The 25831-nt window shown below is 32.6% G+C and overlaps 1 protein-coding gene across 4 annotated transcripts in view; it reads right to left on the bottom strand.

Moving 5' to 3' along the window:
* Positions 1 to 25831, bottom strand: part of Tim9a (translocase of inner membrane 9) — a 150299-nt gene that overhangs the window by 91389 nt on the left and 33079 nt on the right. Inside the window, exons 2-3 of one of the 4 annotated variants that reach the window (XM_089592354.1) lie at positions 6881 to 7080; positions 5673 to 5788 (exon numbers count right to left, since the gene is read on the bottom strand). In XM_089592354.1, the coding sequence (XP_089448480.1) occupies positions 5673 to 5717 (45 nt within the window). In that variant the 5' untranslated portion in view covers positions 5718 to 5788; positions 6881 to 7080. Of the gene's footprint in view, positions 1 to 5672; positions 5789 to 6702; positions 6728 to 6880; positions 7081 to 19589; positions 19756 to 25831 lie in introns of those variants that run through there. The other 3 variants (XM_089592353.1, XM_089592355.1, XM_014356193.2) reach the window with 3 other exon arrangements.

The following is a 25831-nucleotide window of genomic DNA, read 5'->3' on the forward strand; positions in this document are numbered from 1 at the left end:
TCTTCGAGGATATCGATCAGCAGTCGAGATTGAGAAACAATAAGCACCCTGTGCTAGAGTCTGGATGTGGAGATGTAGAGCACTTTCACTGGAATCCTTTTTCACCACTGGAGTTGCTGCCACTTGAGGGCGGTAGGATAGTGACCAGCAGCAGTCAAGGAATGCCAGTTGCCAGTATAATGGTCAGATTCTCACAGTTGGTGGACAACAGTGCCACGTAGCGCAGATAATGATGGCGAGATTGGGTAGAATAAGAGTCAAAACACTTAGTTTAACGTGATATTAAACATAGGTATTTTATTCAAATTGATTGGTACTCAAGCCACTGCCATGGTGCAGGTCTTGGTGAGCGAGAACCTAGCACTGGTATAGATCGAGTGATCCTGGGAGATCCTTGCAAGACGTCGTGCAGCCCTTCTTATATACTATAAACTACCTTTTTACTTGCGATGTTTGATAGAAACTAGTAGGTGCTACCTAGCGGGCGGTAGGTGGTTCTATCAGGCGCAAAGTTTTGAAATCAGAGCTGCACGCGACATTTAAAAATCGAATTCATGTTAAACGATTGAATTAATGAGAATTAGCTTTTTTAATAATTTATAATTAATAAAATAATACCCTAAGTGGTAAAAAAGTAAACGCTATAGAGATAGACAAATGTATAAATGTTAGTATAACTGCTTTATTAAAAAATTAAATAACACTAAGTCCTGATAAAAATCCATTGAGTGAGAATGCAGGTTGGCTCGATAAAGGAGGGGCTGATGGTTTAAATCTGACTGACAGTAATAGCTTTTTTGATATTCTACGTCCTCTTAGTATAATATTAGGTTTCGCCAAAGACTATCACAAGATAGTTGTTAATGAAAAACATGAACTTGCAGTCACAAGATCTGGAAATGATTTAAATGCAGTCATACAAACACAAATTTCTGCATAGGACGTGAATGCTGCAGCAACTTGGGAAGAGTTTAAGATAGTAATATTAAAGCTAGAATGGCTTATGCCCTACGTTGTAATGTCAGATTCTTATCAAATTCGCTTACTTAATTATCTTAAAAAAAAAAAAAATTTGTATCTATAAGTTATCGAACTTGGGTGCTGTATGAATATCCGCTACTACCTACTACATCAAACACATATGGACAGTCAAGACTTCTAATCAGTTGGAAAAGCCACTGTATGTTATTTTAGCTTTTTAAACGAATCGAAAGAACCAGAGAGCTAGTACTGCTAGCAATTTCCATTACTGTTCTATAAAAAATGTTAAACTTCATCTTAATTCGCAGTATTACCCTCACGGTGATCTCTATCTCAATATAAGACACAATCAGTATGCATTGTTGTGTGATATGTACGCTGATTTTCAAAATTTATATTTTAGTAAGGATCGTGCCCCTTTGTTAAGCAAATATCAGTTTCTTACCCACATACATTTTGTTGTCATTGATTGCTCCAAGCAAAATGAATCACTAAAAAATGCTCCAGTAGATGTGCGTTTAGAATTTAAATCTCATGAAAATTTTCCTAACCACACATCAGCCTGTTGCTTAATTCTACACGATCGCATTATCTAGTACAGTCCAATAAGTAGAGATGTTAAGAAACTTATGTAGAATGTGGTAAGGGTATAATCGTTAAGACGGTAATAGTGTAGAGCACAATAAAAGAAGCTAGAGTCAGACGATAAGCTTATTTATTCGCTAGCAACCTCAGGGTAAAGATCGACATGTCACATAAGCCAACCAGTTGTAACTTAAGTAGCAACGTGAAATACGAAAAACTTTCGTTTAAGGATGGTGATGATAAAAAAGAAAAATCTTGGATGAAAAAATTAGTGGACAAAAAGTACTCAGATAGCAAAAAATTTGTTCCTGATCGAGAAAGTTATGAAAAATTTAAATAAATAGATTAAATAGTTAATATGCAGGGTTTTCAACAGCCTGTCAATGACTTTGTGTTGAAAGAGTTAGCTGTAGTTTTATTAACTGGAGACGTTTAACCTATTGCGTTTACATTCAAGCAACCATTTCCTTGGAAGAGGCTCACTGACAAATACAAAAGAGAAAACACTTGACTACAATGTACTAATCATGCACTACCATGGGATACAGGTGAACTACCATATAATACCATAGGTAAAATCCTCAGAGAGTATCTTGTTAGTGCACGCAAAATGTAGCAGGCTTTATGCAAAAAAATGGTTAGAGCGATTTGAATTTCATGTTTGTAATATCATGGAGTTTGGTTATCCACCGATGAATAAAATTAAAATTGTCACAGTTTGTACAAATCATAACGAATTATACAAAACAAATTGTGCTCTACATAACGTTGAGCTAGTTAAACACTATATTCTACCAGTAGAGCTAATGAATCGGAAGTAAACATTTAATGGAGAGGTAAAACAATGGCTGTACCTCACAGGTGAAAGCGTGGTTGAGGCTCTCATCATTACAGGGAAGGGGGGAGGGTGTACACTGTAACAATAGAAGCAGTGCTACCCGCTCGAATAGCATAGAGAAAATACTGGACATACGGTTGAATAAGAGGACCATGTAAGTCCCCGTAGATCAAGGCTCAAGGCATCAGCTTATTGCTAAATTTTGTATGATCGCATTATCCAGTACAGTTCATTGAGTGGGAATGATAAAAACTTACGTAGAATGTAGTGGAGCTGTACTTTTTAGGATAGTAATGGAGTGGATCATTATAAAAGAAACTACAGTCAGACGTTCAGCTCATTTTTTCACTAGCAAACGCAGGGTAAAGATCTACATGTCGCATAAGCCAACCAGTAGTAACTTTAGTAGCAACTCCCGTAAATCAAGGCTCAAAGCTGGCGCTGTTCCAGCTCCCGCGTGAGGAATGGCCATAAACTGTGCTAGGAGACTAACACAAGATTGTTCCAGATCCCGGGCGGGGACTGGCCATAAACTGTGCTAGGAGACTCACACAAGATTGTTCCAGCTCCCGGACGGAGACTGGCCCTAAGCTGTGCTAGGAGACTAACACAAGAGTGTTCCAGCTCCTGAGCCAGAACTCGCCCTAAACTGTGCTAGGAGACTAACACAAGAGTGTTCCAGCTCCTGGGCCAGAACTCGCCCTGTTTACCTACTATATATATATGTATACTAGTGGGGCTAACGCCCCCTTGCGCGCAATGCGCGCCAACGTCCCAACTTTCGAATATTTTATAAGAAAAACATTTTTACAATTTTTGTGTATTTATTCTTATTTATTTTTGACTTTTTTAGTTACACAGTAAAGTAATTGTTGGAAAATGATATCACCACGTCAAATTTTCAGTGGGAATTTGTGATTCCTGATACATTAAGTTATCTTGAAATATTCATGTTATTGTCCGAAATAAAAAAAACAAGTAAACTTTTTTAATAAAATGCAATATTCTATTCATGTTAAATAACGATATTGAACATATTTTTACTTACAGTTTTGTGAATGCTTCTATAATGTCTAAATAATGAATCTTTTCTTGAAAATTTTTTTCCACATTCTGAGCATACTATATTATCCTCAGACTGATGAGTCATTTCATGTAGTCGTAAATGTGTTTGTCTCTTAAATTTTTTTCCGCAGATAATACATGGTAAAAATTTACCATTTTTATGTTCCAATGTTTGTCGCAAATAATGACTTTTTGATTTTACGATGATGTTACATTCTTTACATTAAAAAAAAAAATTTTAATGCTTCTTTTTATGATCCATTAATTTTTCCTTATTACCAAAAACATACGAGCAATATTTACATTTAAGTAAGTTAATCAAAGCGGTGGGAGGTTTGTGTGGAATTCCCCACTGAGTTAACTATATAATATATGAAGATATATATGTATATATGCAAGCCAATGCTGCTTTCATGCTTTCTGTTTTAAAAAAATGTACACCTAACTTGACACAAGAAAATGAATATGTTGTGCTTATCTGCTTATACTTTTTTATTTTAGTCACCTATACGTAAGTACCTTGAATGGCGTTAGCGAAAGAAATTCTGCCAAACGTGCCCTAAAACATGAACTATAAATATACCGATACCATCTCTCTCTCTCTCTTTCCCTGTAGCAGACATAAAAATTTGGTTAAGTGGGTAGCGCGCGTGAAAATCATCAAAAGGCTGCACGACTGACATTTATTTTTGAAAGCAGTCCTTAAAACTGTTCGCAAAATACCGTGACGCGAGTGTTTGTTAGATCGCGTTTTTAAGTTATTTTTCGAAAAGCGTACGCGAACATCTATTGGGTATAGCGTACACGAACACATTGACTGGTCAAAGCTCGGTTACGCTGACATTGGAAAATGTTGTAGCACTGGCGAAAGAATTTTCTTGGTTAACGTACGCGAAATCGTCTCTAACGATCTGGCGTTTTAAAACCTTTGCGCACGCTCCAGTTTCCTTTAGACACTTCCTATATCAAACTCCATGTTTGATAACAAACGTACTACGGTTGTATATAGAAAAAATAAATAAAAGTGCACAATTATCTTACACAACGTATTTTTATTGACAATGTGCACACAGCAAGTTTGCAATATGTGCATAACATTTTCCTAAATTAAATGATTATCAAATTTGTGAAAATAAATTGATAGTGCTAATAAGAATTACAAAAACTTACATATGAATAGCAAAAAGAGAAAATAGACCAATCTTGTATGGAAATAATTTGTCATCTTAATTTCAACACACTTAAACAATTAAACAGATACCCATTATGGTAAGTGCAATTATTAGCCTCATACATATTTAATACTTTGTTGATTTAATACACTCTCAAGAGGCGTATGATAAAAACATCACTTTAACAACTGCACATTTTTTGTGTAATATTATCATAAGATGATGCAAAAATAATTAAGTAATAATGAAAGGATGAAGTGCGATGGCATGTTCTGAACAAGCATGAAGAAATTATCATAACAACTATTTTACCAGATCAGAAAGCACGTAGAATACTGAATTGAATTCTAGTCTAACAGCATTTTTATATTATTAAAATTTTTGAATAGGTTTGCAAGTGCTAACAATTAATATCAATGATTCAACATCAGTAAAGTTAGATTTAATGAATGCAATAATATTATTAGCAATTAGTACGGTTACTGAAGATATTCGATGTACTATTACACGTACATACAGTTGTCTGTACTGCACAAGGGGACAACTTATTATGACGGTTACACGTGCATGATACAAGTAGTTCAAGTACAGTCCACATGTATTCTATGTGTAGTGTGTATAGTTAACTACACGTGTACATATGCTGAGTGTAATGAGTAACAGTCTACTGCAGCCTCGCGCTCGTGTTAAATACGCCCATACTTGCAAGTAGATTTAGCCCTCCGTGCTCGACGTACTTTTCGGCCCTAAGGTGCAAAGTGATTTGTCGGGCGCAAAGTATGTCCTTTGGACGCTCAAGTTTGTACTTTGCACCCTAGGGACGTAATATACTATTTTCGAAAGAGTGGCAAGATGCGCAACCCAAAAAGCACTGTATACAGAAACTAATATTTTTTGAGTTTAAGATTAAATAACACATAAAAATTAGAGACAGTTGACAGACTTGAAAATAAGACATAACATATATGTTATTAAACTAATTCTTTAATTGAAATTACTTATGGATTCTGTCATATGTTTTTATTCCTTACCGATCTAAATTGATCTTCATCGATAGTATTGCTTTGAATGTTCATGGTGTCCTAACAATAAACAGTTTTATTTTTATTTAATTTAATCTAAATCTGAATTTGTCTGAAGCGTCTATCTGAAAAATAAAATAAAATATTTAATACTTATATACAAAAGTAGTATTAAAAGTTATACTTTAAATTTATAATTATTTAAACCATAATAATTTTTTCGTCTGTTACTACGAAGTTATTGAGAATTAGAGTTAAATTGAAACTACGGTTTCACAGGATTACGTAGGTTACTTTATTATAATTGTTTCGTGGAAAGCTTCTTTCATAGTCAGCTCAGGCCTACTTAAAGAGCCAGAGTTAAGAACAGGGATAAGTAGAGATGAATTGTAGAGTTATATTATTTATGCTGACAAGTTCGGTTAAAATCAAGTAGTTAATAGATAACAAATAAAGTAACGATTAACCAGGTGCATGAACTTACAAAATGATAACTAGTCAAATAAATATTAAATATATTACAGTACAAATTAACCTATACAAAAAGATAAAATGAAGACTTTGTCGAAGCCCCATTGACACATAAGTTTTTTTGAATCATCTTAAGAAATTCAATATCATTTTAATAATTTTTTGGGAGGTATTTTCTATGTTTACTCTGATGCTGGTATTATAACGAATCATCAACGTTTATTAAATATAAAACTCCATAAAGTTTAATAAAAGGCTTTTTAGGCGTTCATTGGTTCGCATTTTCAGACTGTGTTTTATAGAAAAACTTAAATAAAAATTGCTAGCTATGGAACAAAATAACAATACATAACTGTACTAAAAAGAATAATTAATAATATTAAGATTTAGGCTACGAATTAATACTGTCTTATTTTAACTACGTGTCTCTAAATTTCATTTGTCTAGCTTAATTTTCCTAACTTGGGTTTATTTATCATTAACGCCAAGTTGAGAGATTAATAAATTGTTAGTAATTAAACAGAAATTTGTGTAATTGTATCAAAAAACAGCAAAAATGTACACATACGAATATACTAGAGAGGCTTTGTCTTTCTGCGCGTTTCAAGTGCCAGCCCTTACAAAAATTTGTTATTCCATGCTTTCTCAAATAAGAAAAAACATGTTTTCATAGATAACATATTTGTGCAATGTAAGACAGTTTTTACTCGGAATACGTGCAATAATAAGACACTGCTTGCATATACGTTTTATTTTTTCAACTTTTCCAGCTCCTGATATCCGTTCCGTCATAGTATTCTTTGATCTCATTTTCCTCTTACATTTAATGATACACTTAGTATGAAGAATTCTCTTCCCCTTGATAAAATTCTAATGGTGTTTAGCACACAGTATTCAAATAAACCTACTGCTTTAAGCTTTATATATCTGCTATTATTTTTTTAACCTGAAAAAAAAAAATTCAACTTTCATTATACTCCTCTACATGCAAATAATAACAAAATTTTCTTCGAAATTATTGTAAATCTAATACCACAGTTATTATTTATGAATTACCTTGACATGTTCTGTAATTTGACTCATAACAATGATAACAAGATTGAAGATTCATCGTTGTTTCAATATTGGCTTTAAGTTAAAAAATCTAGTATTGGCTACTAAATTTTATATGTGATTTTATTCAATTTTTAACTATTATTTTTTAATTTCATTTTTTCAATAATTTTACTATATAGTTTTAAGTGTACTTTTATTACGTGTTTTGATGAATTTCCATTCTAATTTGTTTAATTTTTATATTAATTTAGATGCTAATACGAGTAAAAACATTAGAATCATAAGCATTTAAAATATTAATAATTGTAAAGTTAAAGTTGTTTCACTTAATATTAATGAAAATGCGTCGACTCAGTGGGCACCTGAAATCGAAAATTTGGATAATGTTTCTGCACCAGTGATTTATTTACACGATAGTTCATTACATGAAAATATGCTCATTTTAAACGAATGTTCGACAGAAAGTCCAGTCCCAGAGAATTTGAATACAAATAGTTCTTTAAGTATAGAAATGAATACGGAAGAAAATATAACTTATGACTTAGAGTCACATAAAAGACGTGCCAATTTAGACTCCAAAAAAGGTAACATAGATTCGTATATTTATTTATTCCATTTGTCAAACTCATAGACATTTTTAATTATAAAACATTGTAGATGTCACGAAAGACTTCAAGATACTGAGTGTAACTGTACAAAATAATTTTGAAATTTATAAAACCCCATGAAATCCAGTTGTAAATTCTGAAAAAAATAATGAGAGTGAAACGATCAATATGCTCGCAGATTTGACTTCTACTTTTAATAATACTGATCCAAAAGTAGATACTAATTTACATGCCACTGAAAGTAAGTAACTAAAGGAAAAAATATGTACCCGATTTGTATGTAGAACTTCACCTTTATAGGCAAAATAGCTGAAAATACTTTTACCAAAGCATTTATATTACCTACAGAATACTTACCTAAAGAAAAAGACAACACTTACTAAAAAAAGCTAACCTAAACTTCCAGCAGCTGGAACATCTGATGAGTGGTGGAATGCTCAATTAGAAAGGCAAAAACAACTAAGATTAAAAAAAGAAAAAGCTGCTGAGAGAAAAAGATTGCAACATGAGAAAAAAAAATTAGAACATGAGAAGAAAAAAATAGCAGAACAAATGAGAGCATTAAATCCAAAAATGAAAAAATAAAAAAAATACTTAGTTCTTACTACGTTAAATAGTACAATAATATATTTGTAAATATTTTTTTTTACGCATATGCATTTTTTTAAATCAGTTTTTACATTGCCGTTAATGTGTTAAACATTTTTTTATAATTATAAATCATTTAATAAAAAAAATAAATTAAATTAAAAAACTATTTTATTTATTTAACTACTGGGACATTAGGTATTTCATTTCAAGGGCATTTTAACTTGACAGTATTTCATAACATGGACCTCAGTTGTCATGATAGTTTTCAAAATAATAATCGTTTATGAACTTTAAATAGTAAAAAATACTAGTGTGAAGAGGAAGGGTACTGCATAATGTATAAGCTATACACTTTATAATTTACCTACTTTAGTTAATTTAAATTAATGAAATATCAGTGACCTACAATATTTTCATTTCACTACTGAGCCGGTAACCTGACCTATTGAACAAAATAGTAGTGAAGAAAAAGACGACAACCTATCTTAATCGAAAAATATAGAAAATAAAACTGATACCACGAAAACTTGTAATCGAAATATTTTACGGCAAGCAAACCATACAGCAGCGTTAGAACCCATACAGAAAAATTTTGAGCGAAAAGGTAACAAGAAGTGTAAGCCCTGTTGGAAATTTATCTCATTTAACTTACAAAAGAAATAAATTAACATTCTTAAGTACTTGTGAAAATTTATCTTATGCCCAGGATAATTACATTTATTTTATTACAGAAACTGTAGGGTCGAAAAAAAAAAACCTAGAGCAACTATCAGATATAGGAGTTATATCGAAAAAATGATTATTAGATGTCCAACTACAATTAGGAGAGGTTATTACTAGAAAAAACCGAAATCCCTTCATATTCTTTATAGTCGTGAATAAAAACTCGACTAACAAAATAAAGCCTAGCATTTAACGAACATGCTTTAAAAATCTTGTAAATGCTATATCAGTAATGGAAGTCAACACTGTACGTATTTGTAGGAGAGGTGAACTCACCGATAATCTCCTTAGAGGAGAATTACCATTAATTTTATACGAAGAATAACGTCACCTTTTTTATACATTAAAAATTTGTTTTAGCGCTTATTCTTATCGAACCCTAAAAAACAGAAAGAAAAAATTAGTTGAAAGTCATACTAGCTTCTTCAGAGATCAAAGAGAAGTAAAAACTTTTAGACTAATGGAAGAAAAATATTATTGGAAAGGAATGCGCAATGACATTGCTAAAAACATACAAAAATGTTAAATTTGCAAGAAACAAAAATTAGTCCACACAAAAACCAGAAAACCTATGGTAATTATAGACACAACATAAGTATTTGACAAAGTCGCTATAGATACAGTAGGCCCTTTTCCTCAAAGGACGTCTGGAAATAAGCTGGAAATAAAATCGTTCTCAGTGACAGATCAAAATGTTTCATTAATCAAGTGTTAACAAAAGTATGAAAAATTAATAGATTCCGTTTAGCTCTCACTAGTGCATATTACCCACAATCGAATGTTTTCTTGAAGAAAAGCCACGCTATGTTAAACGATTTTGTGAGAACTAACGCTAAAAACAAAAATGACTAGAATAAAATGGTTTCCGTTGTAATGCAGGATTATAACACTTCAGTTTATTGAGTAACAGGCTTTACAACATTCAAACTTGTCTTTGGTAGACAAACATGTTCTCCAAATTCTCCTCCAGACGAACTCCAATTAGAAACATACAGCTCATATGCTAGTGACCTTGCCTGCTGTTTACGCACAATACAAGAAATAGCTCGTGACAGACTTAAAATAACAAAACAAAATACAGAAACACGTTATGACAATAAGTTAAAGCCACAGAACTTGGAAGTTGGAATGACAGTCTATGTGCTCAAAGAACCCCAAAAAGGAAAATAAGATAGATTTTATAACGGAATTTTGAAAACTTAAGAAATACATCGTAATAATAACGTCATATTAAAATCAGAAAATGGAAGAATAACTTACAAACATATTGACAAAGTAAAATACTGCTACCCATTAGAAAAAAAAAAAAAAAAAAAACTTAAAAATAATTATTTTGTTGTTGCAGATTGATCCAAACAATATGTTGACTGAAAACATTGCCTTTCTGCTTCTGCTAACGCTAAGGCTTAGTATTATAAAAAGTGAGGAAGAGATCCCTGCAAAATCCTACGACAACATACTATTAGTAAAAAATCCCGGTATATATTATGAGTACACTGACAAAGTCCGACTGAGTCGTACTAAATGGCACGTTACTATTACGTTAGATTTTCGTAGTATTGAAGACTAAACTGAACTATACCAGGAACAGCTAGATGCTGTGTTTGAGCAATGTACAAGAGTACTTAAAAATCAAGAACGTAAGAATTTAATACCTAGGTACACATTAAATAATATGATTTGTTTAGCAAAATCAACATATAAAGATTTGAAACTATTTTTTGCGCCTAAAATACAAATACGTAGTAAAGAAACAGATTCCAACAATATAGTTAAAGTTATTCTTAGCTACATAACAATAAGACAAGCCCTACTACAATTTGTGGGGTGGATTTCGAAAAAATTGTTCGGATCCATGGATGCAGATGATCGAGATAAAATAAATACGGATAATAACAATCTTTACAACTAAACACAAGCAATATCATATAAAATGAAAGACGCAATGAAAAAATAAAAAATGAAATTGGACAGTTTAACTGAAGAAGTATGCCGATGGTATAATGATAACAAATAAATTGAATATAAAATAGAAGTATTGAAATGAACCAACTTTTTTGAAAAATCCCTATTTTTCATACTAAATTCTTACAAAACGCTTATCAGTGCAGTGAAAGGCACTTCACGAGAACACCTACATCCACTTTTGAAAGAAAACGAACAACTATGAAAAATTTTCAATAAACTTACTGCATATAAAAAAAAGCATACGCTAGCTTGGGACGATTCAACCGTAACACTTAAATGCTTGCAGGTACTGTCTAAAACAAACGCAGTAGTAATAGAAGGTAAATTAGCAGTTAAACTTAGTTTTCCGCGTGCTAAGGTAAAAAATAATCTAATTATTATGCTATAAACTCAATTCCAGTTTCGAGAATTCTACACTCAGATTTGAAAGGATGTGTCAGCATTGAGCCCCGACATAGTAACCTGATCGTAAGCAAGAATCTTCACAACTATTTCCTTACCGACGAAGATTTTCTAAATAGTTGTATTTAAAATAAGAAGATTTTACATTGCCAACCAGACATGCCTACTTTTCAAAATAATATAAACAACTCTCGCGAATTCTCTTTATTTATAAACTCATCAACAGAAGCATTGAAAACTTTTTAAATAGCATTATATAAGTTAACAGAAATTTATTGGATAAGATTAAAAACCATCAAATAATGGTTATACTCCACACAAAATAATACCACGATACAAGTAATGTGTGGAAAAAATCCTTCAACAACACAATCAAGTGAAATTAAATTACAGGGTAAAGAAGTACTAACGATTAATAGTAACTGTATAGCTCATTCTTCTGGATACCCCGTGTATGAAGTAACAACAATGGATCGACAGAGACTTACTACTATAGATCAGAGCTTTCCTACAGTTAAGCAAATTTATTAAACTTTCCCGATATCAAGACAATCAAAGTCGACAATAATAACTTCACTCTTGATCTACAAGAGGGAGAACAAATCGAAATAAATAAATGAGCAGGATCAAATGAAGTAATAGTGTTAACTAGAATAAAGGAAACCTTAAAAGATATCGCAATAAAAAACAAGTTAATTATCGAAATACAGCAAGTTTTTGGAAGCCTAATAGTACAGTTAATTGTTACAATAGTCATTGTTTCAATTTTATTTACATGCATTTTAAAATTAAAGAAGCAGTTCGATAATTTACTACGATTTGTATATAGAGCTCAATCAAGTAGATCCAATGAGCCTCAAATTTTTATAACACAACGTAATACCCAAAAAAAATTGTAAAAAATCTAGCATCACAAACTCCCAACAGAACAATAGATGACTACTTGCCGGTACAAGATCACCATCAATTCATCAAAAATCTGACAAAAAACAATAAGTACACCCTTTTCAAGAATATTATATCGATTTTTACGTATTCACCAGTTTTAGTGAAAAAAAAGGGTCTGTAATTAAGGCCAAATTTTGACAATATATACTCTTATAGGTTAATAATAACACAGGTCCACAAAAAAAAAATAAAAAGATTGTCTGTACTTTCAACCAGACCAAATTTTTGCCATTTATTTTTTGACGCTGAATCCAAATCTGCCAAAAAAAATATAGCCTTTCCCAGCGATTTTTGGAGTAATTGCAGAAAAACGCAGAAAAACGTAAATTAGATAGTGTACAGAAAGATAGGATTAATTTGACGCAGAAAAACTGAAATTAAGATGTAGTAAAGAAAGATACAATCAATTCGACCCGACGATTCAATTCTACGGATAAAAATACATGAAAAACAATGGTCGGAATAATTTTTTCACAAAAGTTAAACTCGCCATGCGGCTGTGGAACGGCTAACAGATGAAAAAAAAGTTAAATTCATTCTAAAATCGATTAAACATGATTGAAATTTAATTTTTCAATTTAGAAATAGATCATAGCCATTGACAATACTACCTCAGAAGTATTCAAAGCTGCTGATAGTGAGTTTGAGGTCAGATTTCTAAAATATGGCTCTAGATGTACTTTTAACACTTTAAAAAATTTGTTAATTCAATTGATGTTAAGGAAATAGGTTATAGCAAGTACAATAGACAATTACAAAAATTCACTTATAATAAACATAAACAAGTTCTATAGATTTTTTTACAAACTTCATTAGAATCAACATTAAATTTCAATCAACAAATAATTAACTCATGATTATACTCATGACATACACAAAAAAAATGATTATATCTGTTTTTCTCCCGTATTAAGGTCCTCATTCGTCCGATTGAAATTCAAAACGGTGATATCCGTCAATATAAAAAACTCGCCATCCATATTGCCCATCAATACAGAAGACAGGACAGGTCGGAAAAAAAATAAAATCATCGAATAATAATTTTAAATTGTATACATCAGTTTCACTACGTCGAGTTCCTCATAAGACGCGTCGATATTCTTTCCAATATAACATCTCACGTTCTTCAAAATTAAAAAAAATCCGCTCTATGGACTTAATATAAATTCCTGAACCCAACTTTCGGTACAATCCGGCACTATTAACATCAAATATCTGAAAAAAGGGGGGATAAAAAGTTAGATTTATGATACGAAAAAAAATTTTTTTATCTATCTATTTATTTTTTAAATAAACTCTATCAATCCTTCTAAAATTAAATCTGATAGAAGTAACTCCAAAATTTATTAGAACCTTTGTCTCCATAAAAAGGTTGTTTGACAACCAATTTGGACGTCTTTCTTCCCTGTAAAACTTCCCCACCATCTGAAAAAATACACACACAAAGTAAAAATTTTTCAAATCGGCTAATATATTGGAAACATCGTATTACAAGCCAAAAAATTATGGTAGTATACATTTTGTGGATTATTTAAGTAAGGTTGAATATATCATTGAAATATCAGCGTTTTATTTTACGGTCATGCTTCAGTTTTAACCTTCAAAAGCAGCTGTAAACCGTATTTTTTTTCGTCAAAACATTTTAATTGGTCATTAAAATCAGAAAGAAAATATTTTCTTAATGATTATTACGTTAAAAATAATTAATTTCTTGAAATTATAGGTCTGTGAGATAATAAAAGCTATACCTAACCTGTATTAACTATCATAAACATTTATTTTGCTGGTGTGAACTTTAATGATTATACTAAGATTAGTGCCATTACTGATTTTGTTTTATGTATTATTTTTGAAAACGAAGTACTACTTTTTGCTCATTGCAGTCTAAAGCATTTACTCAACACATATTTTATAAGTAAGTATTATTCGATTATTTACAAAGAAATAGGACCAAATTAAAGGATTATTTGTACCAAATAGTACTAATTTAAACTTTACTGTATTATCTACATTATACATACGGTTTCTTACGTACTAACTATGTACCTACACTGACACCACGCTACTCTTAAACAAGCTAGCTACAAAAACAAACGTTGATAATCAAACACTCACACGTATTATGTTTATTGTACAACTTTTCATCAAATACGTGTGAAAGCTCGAATATGGCAGTGAGTTTATTCAATAAAAATAGCATATTGTTAAACTGAAATCAGAATCAACGCATACTGAAGAAGACATTGATTGAAACAATTTATAACTTATAAAATACTGAATAACCTTTAGGTATTTTCGTTGCATACATACCATTTGATCTTTTTCGTTACAGGTAACTAATACTGAATTATTTATAATTACAGAAGTCAATTTTTTATTTATTTATGTAATAACCAGAAAAAAGAAATCCTTTCGTTGCAGCTCTGTAAAATTTGAATTAAATTGAAGTATTCAGATGCAGATCGAATGTCAGTTGTATAAGTTCAAACATTATTTTTCTCTTCCAGACTCTTATTGAAATTTAAAGCAGTATACAGTCAGAATCATGTCCAAAAATCAAGATGCAGTCTATACTGGCAGATGTATAAATTCTTATAATATCGAAGGTCATGTAGGCAGAGATTTGAGAAATATTTCTAAAAGTATGCATGAAGTATATCCGAATACATCTCTTCATGCTAAAATCTATAAAGGTTGTAAAAAATTATATTATAATAATCAACAATTATTGAATAAATCTGAAGAAGTACGGAGCATAGATATTACGTTAGACCACTTCTTTTTTTAACATCCAAAAATTCAAATGACAAGAGACTCTCACCAACCAAAACAAATCGTCCATGGAGAAAAATCGCACTGGAAGAAATGTTACGAAGTTTGAAAGACAAATTTTCAAGTCTACCAATGAACGATGCTCTATGTGCAACTATTTTTACTGTAGCTCCAATTAGCTGTAGTGTTCGTCAGACAGCAGAGGAATTTGGTAAGTCTTAAAGAAGTGTTTTAAAAGGAAGAAAACTGCAAAAACTTAATAGTGTTTTAACCTCTCCTCAGATGACAGCTGGAAAAAAGATTACCCAATGATACAGTAAAAAAAAATTACAGATTTTTATGAGAGTGATATAAATAACCGAGTTATGCCTAGTAAAAAGGATGTTGTCTCAGTTACAGTCTGTAATGCTAAAATAAAAATGCAGAAGAAATTGTTATCATCTGATTTAAAGGTCCTTCATACTCAGTTTAAAGATCAAAATCCTACATTTGGAATTGGTCTTAGTAAATTTGCAGAACTTCGGCCGAAATGGTGTCTGGTAGCTGACACTAGCGGTACTCATAGTGTATGCGTTTGTATACTGCACCAAAACTTTAAGTCAATGATAGATACTGTTCAATTATCTCGATTGACTCGAGACTGCACTAGTTATATATCCGTGTTCAGACTCTTTCAAGATTGTTTTGTGTAATAATCCTGCAGCATCTTGTTACTTAGGCTCTTGTAAAAATTGTCCAGATATTGAGAAGTTTTCCACGTTTATTTCAAATACATTTTAACAGAACAGAATATTCGATATTATTTTTTCTACTTGCCAAATGACAGACCACTGTACTCTTAAGAAAGAGTCTCTTTCAGTTGATAATTTTGTTCATGAATTGTCTACCAAATTAAAAATTTTATTACCATACCTCTTTATTTCAAAAGAGCAGTGTAAATATATATTTGATCTGAAGAATAACTTGAACGAAGACTAGGTAGATTACTAGGTAATACATGCAGACTTTTTGGAGAACTATGCGTACGTTACACAAGATGCATCACAAGGGTTTCACTACAATAATGCTCAGTGCACCGTTTATCTAGTTGATATTTATTATAAGCAAGAAAATACTGTCACTCGTAAAAGTTTTATTCTACTATCGGATTGTCTTAAATATGATGCCACTGCAGTATATATAATGCAGCCACAGATAAATTATATGTTAGTGATGGAGCAAAGCAGCATTACAAAAACAAGTATCAAATGAGTAGTCTTGTAAACAATGAAAAAGATTTTTGTATAAAAGCTGAATGGCATTTTCATACTTCTGCATACGGTAAGTCTGCATGTGATGGCGTTAGAGCTAATCTTTAAAAAAGAATCATCTCGGGCTAGCCTTTCAGTTGGTTGGACAAAAGCAGTGCTTACACCAACATCGCTATTTGAGTGAACAGTGAAAAAATTTAACAATACAAGTCTTTATTACTACAGTACTAAGCAGCATGACAAGACTCAAAGATATATGGCTAAAAGGTTTTCCGTAGTTCCAGCAGCAGTGACACACACACATATATATATATATATATATATATATATATATATATCCAAAGCACATGCATTTATAGTGATTCCTGGTAAAAACGTAAGAAGTTGAAAATTTAAAGGTATTCTACAGCCTCAAAAGTAATGAGCATTATGCAGAACTAGAAGTTATAAAAATTACGAGTTATTTGACTCTTTTTTTGAACTAAGACATAATTACACAGTAACATCATTTTTTGTACATAATAAATGTCTTGCATCACTTGTCACTGCTAATATTGTTTACATATTGAAAATAAAAGCATGAAATCAATAATCGGAATAATTTATTGTTGTCTCACTCGGCTAGTATTGTACAGTATTTTATAAAAGCTTGTGCGTACAATTACTATTAAGGACAATATTCTATTGTAATAAAAAATTACAGATGTCATGATCTAACATTGTTCAAGATTGAGCAAAATAACGGACTGTAGAATTTAGAGCCGTATATGAAAGAGCGAGTAGGAGTTTGGAGTAGCCAAGGTGTTGATTATGCAAAAAATAACACTTTCACTTCAAACAAAACAAAGATTGATTTTATATTTGAACACACACAAAATGGACATAATAACACTCGGTTTAACAAAAGGTATTTGCTACTTCTCTTGGTGCTTGAACAAAAGAGATAGATTTATTAAGTGAAAGAATTACTCGAACTTAATTTTGAGTCACGCAGAAAATTCAATTGAAGAGTACAAAGTGTCGTGATGAACGACTATCTGCCTTGTTCAAAAGCACAGAGCTCATACTGCGAATCAGCCTGTTTTCAGTTCGAGCAATCGGTGCGGACTGACCATGACGGCAAAGGACAGTTCATGCAGAGCGCTATGAGACGCCACGCGCAGTGAGTGGTGGTCACGCAGGATCTTGGAAACAAGCCATTTATGGCCTAATTTTACATTGCTTTCTGGCATGCGAGAATATAATTTCAAGGGAGTTCACTCGCTCAGAGAATTAACGTCAATATATTGATAATACTTTTAACAGAGAACAATTAGTGGAAGAAAAACCTTCGATTCGAATTTCAAGTCCTTTTATGGCTTATAATGTGAGATATTGATAATTTATTATTGAACTTTTAACGTGCAGTCTTATGAGAATCAGTACTGTTCTGATACATAACCTGCAATATCTGGATAATCGACGTCAAGATTTTGTTAAAAACTTTTTTGAAAATAGCTAAAAACTTGATGATTACGTAGCTACAGTCTTATCTTCACTTATGGCTCATGGAATGAGCAATAAATTAGTAAATAACATAATCCTCCTTCGACAGCTACCGTTAGTAGGTCGAGTTATATCTGTATATACAGTGACGCAGGTTACAACACTGCTGATCTTATGCGTCAAAAAGGTTAGGTACGAGTAAACACCCTCAATAGCTATATCTCGGGAGACAACGTTTTGATGTTGTACAAACATACTTGGCTTGTTTTTTTTCAAAACCATAGGAATCACATTCATATAATATAATTTACTTTGAAGTCGATATGTAAATCCTCATGCATTAATCTAACCACTATCATAGTATAAATTTTTTACTAAAATATTGAACAGCTTCTAGTTAATTTAAATTCATTGAATTCCTAGCTATAGAGTTACGATGGATTCGTTGCGGTTAAAGAGATAAACTTCATTATAGAAAAGGTTAAAAATGCTACGGTATTTTTTGAAACTTGGAATTTTGTTTTAAAAAATTGGCCACCATATTGAAACCAAATTAGTATTTCACATACTTGCCTGACTTACCAATTATCAATTTATTCCTATATAAGACTAAAATTTAAAATTTTATTAAGCAAGAAAATTTATAATAATTCATATATTTTTTTCTCGAAAACGCCGCGCCGCGGCGATTTTATCAAGAAATTAGCTAGGGACATTTCTGTCTTAAAATTTTAGGCAAAATATCATATAATTTTTTTTATTCAAATTTCGTTTATCATGAAGAGTTGGCTGCCATATTAGATCTGGCATTTTGAATTTCTTGACATCTGATATTGGATTTATCAAAAGCAACCTCCTTTCACCAAAGTATTTTACGAGTCTGTTTAATATGCCAATTCTGGATTTCTCGCTATATGAGATCGAAATCGAGTATTTCAACATGATAAAAAAATTTTTTTCAATTCATAAATTTTTTTTTCTCGTTTCTCGACAACGGCAAGTTTATTAAAAAATTTTTAAGAGACATTTTTTACTTAAAATTTTATGCAGAATATTTTAGTAATTTTTTTTATTGAAAATTCATTCATTTTTTGAAAGTTGGCGGCAATAATAAATCCACGATTTCGAGTATTTTAAAGTGTCAATTTTTGAAGCGTAAAGATGGACTAAAAGATAAGGCCCAAAAAAAATTTTCTAGAACTTGATGATTTTTGGTCATTTAGGTGGCCCTATTGACGTAATATGTCCAAAATTATTTTAAGTATTGTGTATTGCATATACGTAATATAAAAAACCGAATTAACAAGTACTAACACAAATTTTTTTTTTGAACATCAACACCGCAAAAACTCACGTATAGCGACAGAGACCCTCACACCATTCTACAAATTTATTTGAAATAGACACTTCAAATACTTCAAGAAGCCAATTTCAACTAAGGTACGAAAAATTCTTCCTACCAGAAGACTCAGAGACAAAAAAAAAAATATCAATCATCAATGAAATGTAACACTTTAGTGACTAGCTTACGAAAATACAGACGTAATGAAAACTTCCCTTCGTTCTATCCGAGTAAAACAAATAAAGTAGCCGAAACATTCATAATTCATACTATATCAAACAAAGAAAGAAAAGATATTTTTTACTCATACCTGTAGTAAATGTATGTTATTAATACAACATTCAATTTCCAGAAGTACTTTGAATGTTTGATCCAATGCCAAAAAAGTCTACAAGGAACTCAGTAATGAAAAACTCAATCATATTGCCCCTCTGCTGTTTCTTTCTCTTCTCTTTGGTAGTGCATGAGCCACAATCCTACAATATTAGCAAAAGTTATCACCGCTATATTCACTGCATGTAACAAAAATGGATTGTGTGGTACTACCATTGAATTATCAACTAAAATTTTTTCATTACTATTTGTGATTCTACATATGTAATCATCACATCTATTGTCACTATTTTTGTAATTTGAGTATCCATTTTTTGTAAAAAAAAAGTATGATTAGTTAACTTTTTCGGAAACTTTTTTGTACAAATTTTCTCATGGCTAGTAAGACATGGACTATCTTTACCATAAGGTCCATAAAGCATGTAATTCATAACTTATCTTTGTATTTGTGAATTAAGTGGAATTTCCACTGAAATAAATTTACCTATGTCTGTAGTAGTATATAATTTATTGTATAGATGCAACGGTACAATTATGTAAAAATGAGATAATTCTCTTTTTTTAAATTCAATGGTAAACAAAAGCAATGACTTTACCAAAAATGTTGTGTTTAGTTGTATGGTCTAAAATTAATTTCAATTTTGCATGAAATAAGCCAACAGTTATATTCGGTATATCGTTCGGAATGGTACCTTTAAAAAAGTTTTTTTAAATTTGCTTTACTTATTTTCATTTGGGTTTAAATGGTACGGTAATGAAAAAATTAGGTCGTCCAAACTTTCGCATTATTGCCATTGCATCTTGCTAATATTTCTGCATATACCTAGTACCACCAATGTATGTTAAAGGTAAAATAAACATATTTCCAACATTTTTGTGTTCAAAATTTTGACAGGTATTAGAGGCACTACGCATTATGTGATTTATTAAACTTCGATAACATTCAACTCTTAGAATTTTTTGGTCATTGCGAAAGAGATTTTTCAATTGCTTTGAATCATGATACATGCATGGAAAAAAAATTGTTGCGCTAATCTTCCAGTATAGAGTATGGGATTAAAAATTTTTCTATTTGGTTGATAAGGAGTTCGATATAAGTAATATTGAAGCAACGTAAGATTTTCTGCTCTTGTTAAATATTGTTGTCCATCGTACGTACTCCATCCTACATCTCCGACTGGAAATAATAAAGGAAATACCATTTAATCGACATGCTGTATTTGACATACAGCATCGATAATGCAACCTATCAAGGTGTTATAAATCAGATAATATTCATGTAAATTTTCCTGTAGGAATGTTAAACAATAGTCGTGTAGGCTTGCCATCTCATCAACTTAAATTTAAAATAGGTACAAGTAGTGTTAATTCGAAATTTTTGTCCATCAGACGGCTTATATAATGGTGCAAGATTACGAATTACTAAATTGTTAAAGTATGAAGTAGAAAGCAAAATAGTCATGAGAGAAAAAATTAGTAATCAAGTTTTTATTCCAAAAATTACATTAAATGCCAAAAACCCTGATCATTACCTTTCATTTTATACAGAAAACAGTTCCCATTAGTTGTAGCATTTCCTATAACTATAAACAAGTCTCAAGGTCAAAGTTTTGATAATGTGGGATTATTTTTGAAAAAACCTTTATTTCCTCATGGTCCATTGTACGTGGCTTTATCGAGAAGCAAAAATTAAAATGAAATTTTTGTTTAAATCGATATAGAAAAGATTTTAGATGTTACAAATATGGTTTAAAAAAATTTTTTGAACATAAGTTATAATGTATCTTATAATAACAACATGATTTGAATATTATTATATGTATGAACGCAATTTGTTACCTAATAATACATCCCATAAATGTATATTGTATTCATATATTGTACCAATTTCAACAATAATTAAAAACAGAATAGGAATAGACTTAAGTCTTCGTAATTTAATGGAGCTTTATAAGTTGACTCATAAAATAAGTCATCTTAATGCGAAACTTCCACGGTTCATTTTAATGATAAATTAGTAGTTTTCCTACGAGTTTTAAAAGTCTCTTTTTGCGAACCGAGAGGTTTGCGGTCCGAGCCGAAGGCGAGGAACGTAACTAGGTTCGTAAAGGAGACTTTTCGAACGAGTTCCGGAAAACTGCTTTTTCGCCCGAGGAAGTACCAGCCTCCCAAAACCACCCGAGGGCGGAAATGGTACATTACGTCACTAGGGCACAAAGTACAAACAGAAGCGCCCGAAGCACGAGATTGTTGCATGTTGGTGCTCGAGTCGCGTATAACGTTTTTCTTACCGAGGGCGCAAAGTACAATTTTGTGCCCGTGGGCACCTTTGTACCTGGTAAATCACTTTGGGCTCTAGGGCAGGAAAGTACTTTGGGCCCGGAGGGCACAAAAAACTTTTTTGCCCGTAGGCCTAAGGTGATTCTAAGGGCGCAAAGCGGCAGTTGCGCTTTAGGCCTATGGTAAAAAAATGAATAAAATTTAAATTTATGTATGTATGAATTAGTTTCATCAACACGTATACAAAATAATATTATACATACACATAACAATTAACATTTCACACACAGTTTATCATAAATGCTAACAAAAAAAAGCTTAGCGTACGAAGAACTTTATACTAACAAATAAATTAGAGTACAATTGATATGAATTGGTTTCTTACCGTACTCTTAGTTGTATAAATGGAATGGTTAATAATTATTCGTATGTATAAGGTCTATCTATTTGCCTCTTGAGCGATGTGAAGAATAGACGGAAAAAAAGTTTGTTGTAAAAAAAATATGTTCTTATTAGTTAACATTCTTGACAAATGAACATTTTTGCAGTACAAAAATATATATGATATATTATTTTTATGATGTATTCAATTACATTTTTATTAAAAGACTTTGAGTAAGACATGAATAAATGAATAATCTTTCAACTACTAATATAAATGGTATCATATAGTGAAAAGTTGCTGGGAATGCCCCACACAGTTAACTACATAATATAACAGTTAACTTTATAATTTAATACATAATTAAAATAACGCTTTGCGCAACGACCCCCTATAGATCAAATATAACTCAAAATTTTGTTTTGACGATGAGATAAATTATGTCGATAAGACAGTTTTGGAGTAATTTAATTTTAAAAAAGAGTTATTTAATAATGAAGCAGATTTAAAATAATAGATAAATTCATTTACGACACGTACAAGTCTGTATACGCATCAAGGTCCGAGAAAGACTGTAGAATCCCTGTCAGGTTCTCCACAATTAGTGTGGGGGGTGGTGGGGAGCGGTGTAGGTCACGAAAAAATGCGTGAGGGATCTGTAGAGGGCTGTTGGGGGTCTGTGGAGGGCTGCTGTGGGGATTTTGTAAGAAAACTGCGATGTGTTAAAGTAAGGAAGAAAATGACGGGTTGTTACTTTATTTTGTGGAGGGCAGTGGGGGCTATAAGGGGTGAATGGGGGTCTGTGGGGGGGTTGTGTGGAATGCTCCCCGAGATAACTATATAATACATAAATACATATAAAGAGTGTAGAGTAGGGTGTATTTATTTAAGTGAAGGACCTGCGGTCCATATTAGCCAAGGCTTAAGTTCTTACACGACCCTGAAAGCAGTTTTCACAAGGTTGTCGACACGCAGGTCACAATAATCTTACTAACATATAAAGCAAAGTCGCTAAAACCGTTGTAATCGCTAACCGCGAAAACTACTGAACCGATTTTGCTGAAATTTTACACACTGATTCATGATACTTCCTAGATGGTTTTGGTATAGTTTTTATCTTAAAAAATTTAATAACAATAGCAATAAATGAGCTAAATGTTTTGCAAAAATACGCCAGCTTTTCACTTTAGTTCAGTAAAATACGCTAGGTGGCGTCGACATAAAATCAAGGCTACCTGCAACAGAATTAAATAAGTGTAGTTATAATAGGCCGGAGCGTCTCAATAGTGATGCAATCGTGCTTCGGCAGTTTCACGAGCTGCATAGAGAATGCTGATGATAGTCTTGCAGCTGGATATCCCGGTTACGGACGACACTCTACTGTAAGGGAAAAGGGACCTAGGTTTCCATTTACCCTGAATCTCGACGAGTGCGGTAAAAAAAATTCATTCCAACCGATGACGTCTCTGGCATAATACCAGGAGAGATATCTAGCCAGAGCACAATCTGCACCAACTCTTCAGAGAAGTATGGCAGTCCCACCATCCCACCTGGTGCAGTCATAGAATTTTTGGCTACAAATGTAAGCCCGGGAAAACATCTCTGAGAGGCACGGGCAGCCACAACGCCTACCTTCTTAGTCGCCGCGTCCCCAACGCGCTTACCCACATGTTCCCGTCTAACGATGAGCGGTTGGTTATCTGAAGACGAGATATTCTTTGGTCAGCGGCGTACCTCCCTCCGTCACAGTCTCCATACATCGAAACTCCCAGCGTAAGAATCAAGCTACCCGTAGCCAGCTCTTCATCATCAGGAATAATAATAAAGAATAGCCTGGAAGTTTCACCACTGGCGCTTTTTAGGGCCATTATAAGTATTTACGTTCCACTTAACCATCAATTTTATCAGTTCTTTTTAGGGGCCACCTAAGTGTTAACTACCTTGCCAACAAATACATTTTTACTACCATTTTCAGAAGCGATTCGTCGACTAAAAGACTGTATTAACTAAAGACGGGCACTATTAAACCAAGTCAGCCATTCACTAGCAGACGTCACCTGCGCAGTTGTTCTTCGCAAGGCTGAAAAACCCGGTGACCGACATCCCTATATTATCATCTCGACTCTAAGCATTCAACCAGGAATCACTGATCCTCTCCAAGGTCTACGCTGGGCAAACCTATAACAGCTATGAAGGAAAAAAAAATTGAGCCAACGGGACAGCCTCCACTGGACAAGTATCACTAACCAATCTCCCCATCTAAGATCACCAAAACAACTGAATCTGCAAATAAAAAAGGTGCTTTAGACACCAACGTCTTCGACGTTATACCGGGAGACGTTGGGAAAGAGCACTACAACTAGCCCCAAAGCTTCGGACTTTGTAATTTTTCTTCCAATCAGTCTGGGTTTTCAACAGCAGGCCAGAGAAGATCACCCTGAGGTATCCAGGCAGTCGCAATTGCTGTTCAGTGCAGTCAAGAATGAGTTAACTTAAGAAGCTCACAGGTCTTTTTTAGGGCCATCGGACGTCAAACTACCTTGCCAACAAATATATTAGAACTTAACAAAGTTGACAGAAAACAGCCTTTAGGGGTCACAAAAATTTTGAGCATGCCAAAAGTCGCAAGAGGGTGAATTGGGAGAAAAACTTCAAATGTATCTAATAAATACAATTTTACGTAGGCGTCAAGAAACTGACGCAGAAAATTTATCGAGATTGAAACAGCAGCGTCAAAATCGACAAATGAAGAATCCATTACGTGAGAGATTAGCTTTTCATTGTACCCTCACATCAATCTGTGAAATCTTTGAAGATCCTACTTCAGATTTTTTAATAAGTAGAAAATGTTTTTGTGTTTTTGTGGCAATAAAAATGTAGGGTTTAAGGTCCAGGATTTTGTTGCTCTAGTAATAAAGTTGTGAGATATGAGAAACAAAATTTTTTTTTAATATAAATTTTTGGGGGGTTTAAAATCTTAACAGCTTTAAAAAATAGCCCTTTTCGTGAATTACACGGGAGAAACTGTAAATCAACGGCTTTTTATGGCCACCGATTATTTTATGGCATAAAGAACGCACGGTACTTTTCAGCATAATTATTTTTTTGAATTTTCACACCTTATTATTTGACCAAATAAACTATATGGATTCCGAAAAAATATGTTTTTAATAAGAAAATTTTTGTTTTCAGATGTGTCAGGAATATGTGTAAAATTTTTAACTGAAAACGTTTTACATTACATGTCAACACACTACGGTGTCTTATTTAGCAAGTCTCGGGCGAAGCCGAGACGGGGGGCTGCTAGTACAAGATATATCACGAGGATCGGTTGAAAGACGCCGTAGCATACGGACATCCCATGCTATATCGTGTTGGTTTTTGTTGAGTTTTCTCCGCCTTTGTCAAGTCAAGTGGCTAACAGAGGAAGAAAGGTGCCTAGTCGTGTGGGAGACGTGCATGGTGTGCTTGCCGTGAAATAAGATCTTCGGTTCAGAATTTGGAAAAAAGGCAAGCGTGAAAAAGTAGGGTTGGAATAACCCCACGTGTCAACCAAC

The sequence above is a fragment of the Copidosoma floridanum genome, unplaced genomic scaffold (assembly GCF_036245765.1).
Source record: "Copidosoma floridanum isolate Cflo_tuat_1 unplaced genomic scaffold, Cflo_Japanese_pri ptg000016l, whole genome shotgun sequence".
NCBI classification, from domain to species: domain Eukaryota; kingdom Metazoa; phylum Arthropoda; class Insecta; order Hymenoptera; family Encyrtidae; genus Copidosoma; species Copidosoma floridanum.